The following is a 2,445-nucleotide window of genomic DNA, read 5'->3' as shown; positions in this document are numbered from 1 at the left end:
TGTATTAAATCAATTCTGAAAACAATAAATCATATAGAATTATAAAATTTGAATACATACAATACTGTCCAACAGACCCGGGTATTAATGAAACTCTACAACTTCAACTTTCAACAGGTACTGAATTGCTGTAAAACTAGAAAAGAATATTCTTGGAACTATATCCAATAAAGCCAGCACTGTTTCACTTTGATTCTATACCCCCTAAGCATGTTTCATAGAGAATTATTGTAGGATTTTATGCATGTTCACTATTCTTTCATTATTTCATTTTTGAAAATCCAAAAGGCACACACACACACATCAGTTGTCAAACCACACGATAAAAAGAATTAAATACAACTCAAACAAAACAAAAACAACAACACAAACAAAAGTTCTGTAAGATTCTTTTGTGAAAAAAAAAAAGCATTTCCTTAGAAGACACCTATGTCCCAGTAAGTATATAAATACTAGTCCCAAAGAACTAATATGCCCAGGTTCTGGGATGGATCTTAGGCAGCAAAATAAAATCTCTTATCTCCCCATGGGTCACAGAACATAAATAACATCAACACAGAGCTAATAAGTGGACTCATATTACCCTTTGCTGTGGCTTTCAGGAAACCTTTCATCAAATTTATTGCCACAGCTACTGCACATTATTGTGTTCTTTATTAGGCATTCTTCTCCCTAAAGATTAATTCAGGGCTTTATGAAGGTGCATGTTCCAGAGTAATAGATGATTACAAGTAAGTTAAGAGGTGTCACATTCACATCACTATAGACACACAGACTTGTGGTCAAATATCTGACATACTTGACATAGTCCACTGGCTTAATTTTACCTTGACAACTATGTTTCTGTGACAGTGCTAAATTAAGAAACTTTAAGGTGCATACACATGTATATATCTTAAGAAGCGTTTGTTGTATTATGTTTACATATAACCCAACAAATGAACCTTAGTTTTATTTGTACTTCTGTATATTCCTTTATAGATATATTTTTATATATCCCTATATATCCCTCTTCTTTCCCTCTCCCTATTTGATTCACCCTATCCAGCCTATTCCCATCCCATCCGTAACTATTTATTATGCTTCCCTTTTCTTGAGATACAAACCACTGATTTAAAAAATATATATTTTAGCTTTCCAGCTTGGGCCCGGCAGAAGCCTCCCTGTCGCCTGCATTTTTTAGATGGCTCCCGCAAAGAAGGGTGGCGAGAAGAAGAAGGGCCGTTCTGCCATCAACGAGGTGGTGACCCGAGAATACACCATCAACATTCACAAGCGCATCCATGGCGTGGGCTTCAAGAAGCGTGCTCCTAGGGCACTCAAAGAAATCCGGAAATTTGCCATGAAGGAGATGGGGACTCCAGATGTGCGGATTGATACCAGGCTCAATAAAGCCGTCTGGGCCAAAGGAATAAGGAATGTTCCATATCGTATCCGGGTACGTTTATCCAGAAAACGTAATGAGGATGAGGACTCACCAAACAAACTCTACACATTGGTAACTTACGTGCCTGTTACCACATTAAAAAATCTACAGACAGTCAATGTGGATGAGAACTAACCTACTGAATCTCAAATAAAGTTGGAGAACTACCCAAAAAAAATAAAATAAAATAAAAAATATATATTTTATTTATTTTTGTGGAAAGCATATGTGAAAACATCACAGAACAACTTTTTGGGGTTCCATTTTTTCCAAAATATGTGTCCCAGGGATCAAAAGTAAGTCATTAGTCCCTTTGAAAAGTGATTTTTCTTTCTGAACTATCTTTTTGACCCGTGACAATTACTTTTAAAGTCAGTGAAGAATTTTTTAAAAATAAAATTTACATGTGAACAATATATCTAAATGATGCTTCAGATCATATATCATTAGGAAAATCAAATTAACTTTATAGCAGATACCTCTTACACATTGGAATAGTTTTAAGAAAAATGGCTCACGAAGAAATCTGTTGATTCAGACTGTTATAATAGAATACATTTTAGCACCAACTCTTCAAAACAAACACAATTCTATTGTTTCAGAGAACTCACTGTATGATGCTGGGGAAATGAAAGGATTAATAGATGTCCATAAATCAGAATCTGAGGCAGTGTGGCAGCAGAGACAGATAAAGAGTAAAATCACCCTGAAAACATCAGTAGTTGGCAAAACTTAATAACTTGGGAGTGTTACTTGTATATAATAGCATACTGAAAATAATCAATAGCCTTGTGGCCAGGAAGAAGCAAAAAGATTATGGTAGGAATGAATAACATTTACTGAGAGTGGATTAAAAAAAGAGAGAACAAGAGATAATGATAACAGGAATTGGCCAGCCTCAAAAAGACACACAGTCTACATTTTCTTTCCTAAATGGTATTTATATTAAAATGCTTGAAAGAAGAAGACCTACTATTTGGAAGGAGGAAGGGTACCTACAAGTAAGTGTCCTTTATGCG

The 2,445-nt window shown here is 35.2% G+C and overlaps 1 protein-coding gene across 1 annotated transcript; it reads left to right on the top strand.

Moving 5' to 3' along the window:
- Positions 1–1,153: 1,153 nt before the first annotated feature.
- Positions 1,154–1,561, top strand: LOC130867921 (60S ribosomal protein L31-like). The gene has a single exon (XM_057760144.1). The coding sequence runs from the start codon at positions 1,184–1,186 to the stop codon at positions 1,559–1,561; it is 378 nt and encodes a 125-aa protein (XP_057616127.1). The 5' UTR covers positions 1,154–1,183.
- Positions 1,562–2,445: the final 884 nt, after the last annotated feature.

This window comes from Chionomys nivalis, chromosome X (assembly GCF_950005125.1).
Source record: "Chionomys nivalis chromosome X, mChiNiv1.1, whole genome shotgun sequence".
Classification (NCBI taxonomy): Eukaryota; Metazoa; Chordata; class Mammalia; order Rodentia; family Cricetidae; genus Chionomys; species Chionomys nivalis.
Note: the sequence above shows the minus strand (reverse complement) of the source record. Positions and strands in the feature narration are given on the sequence as shown.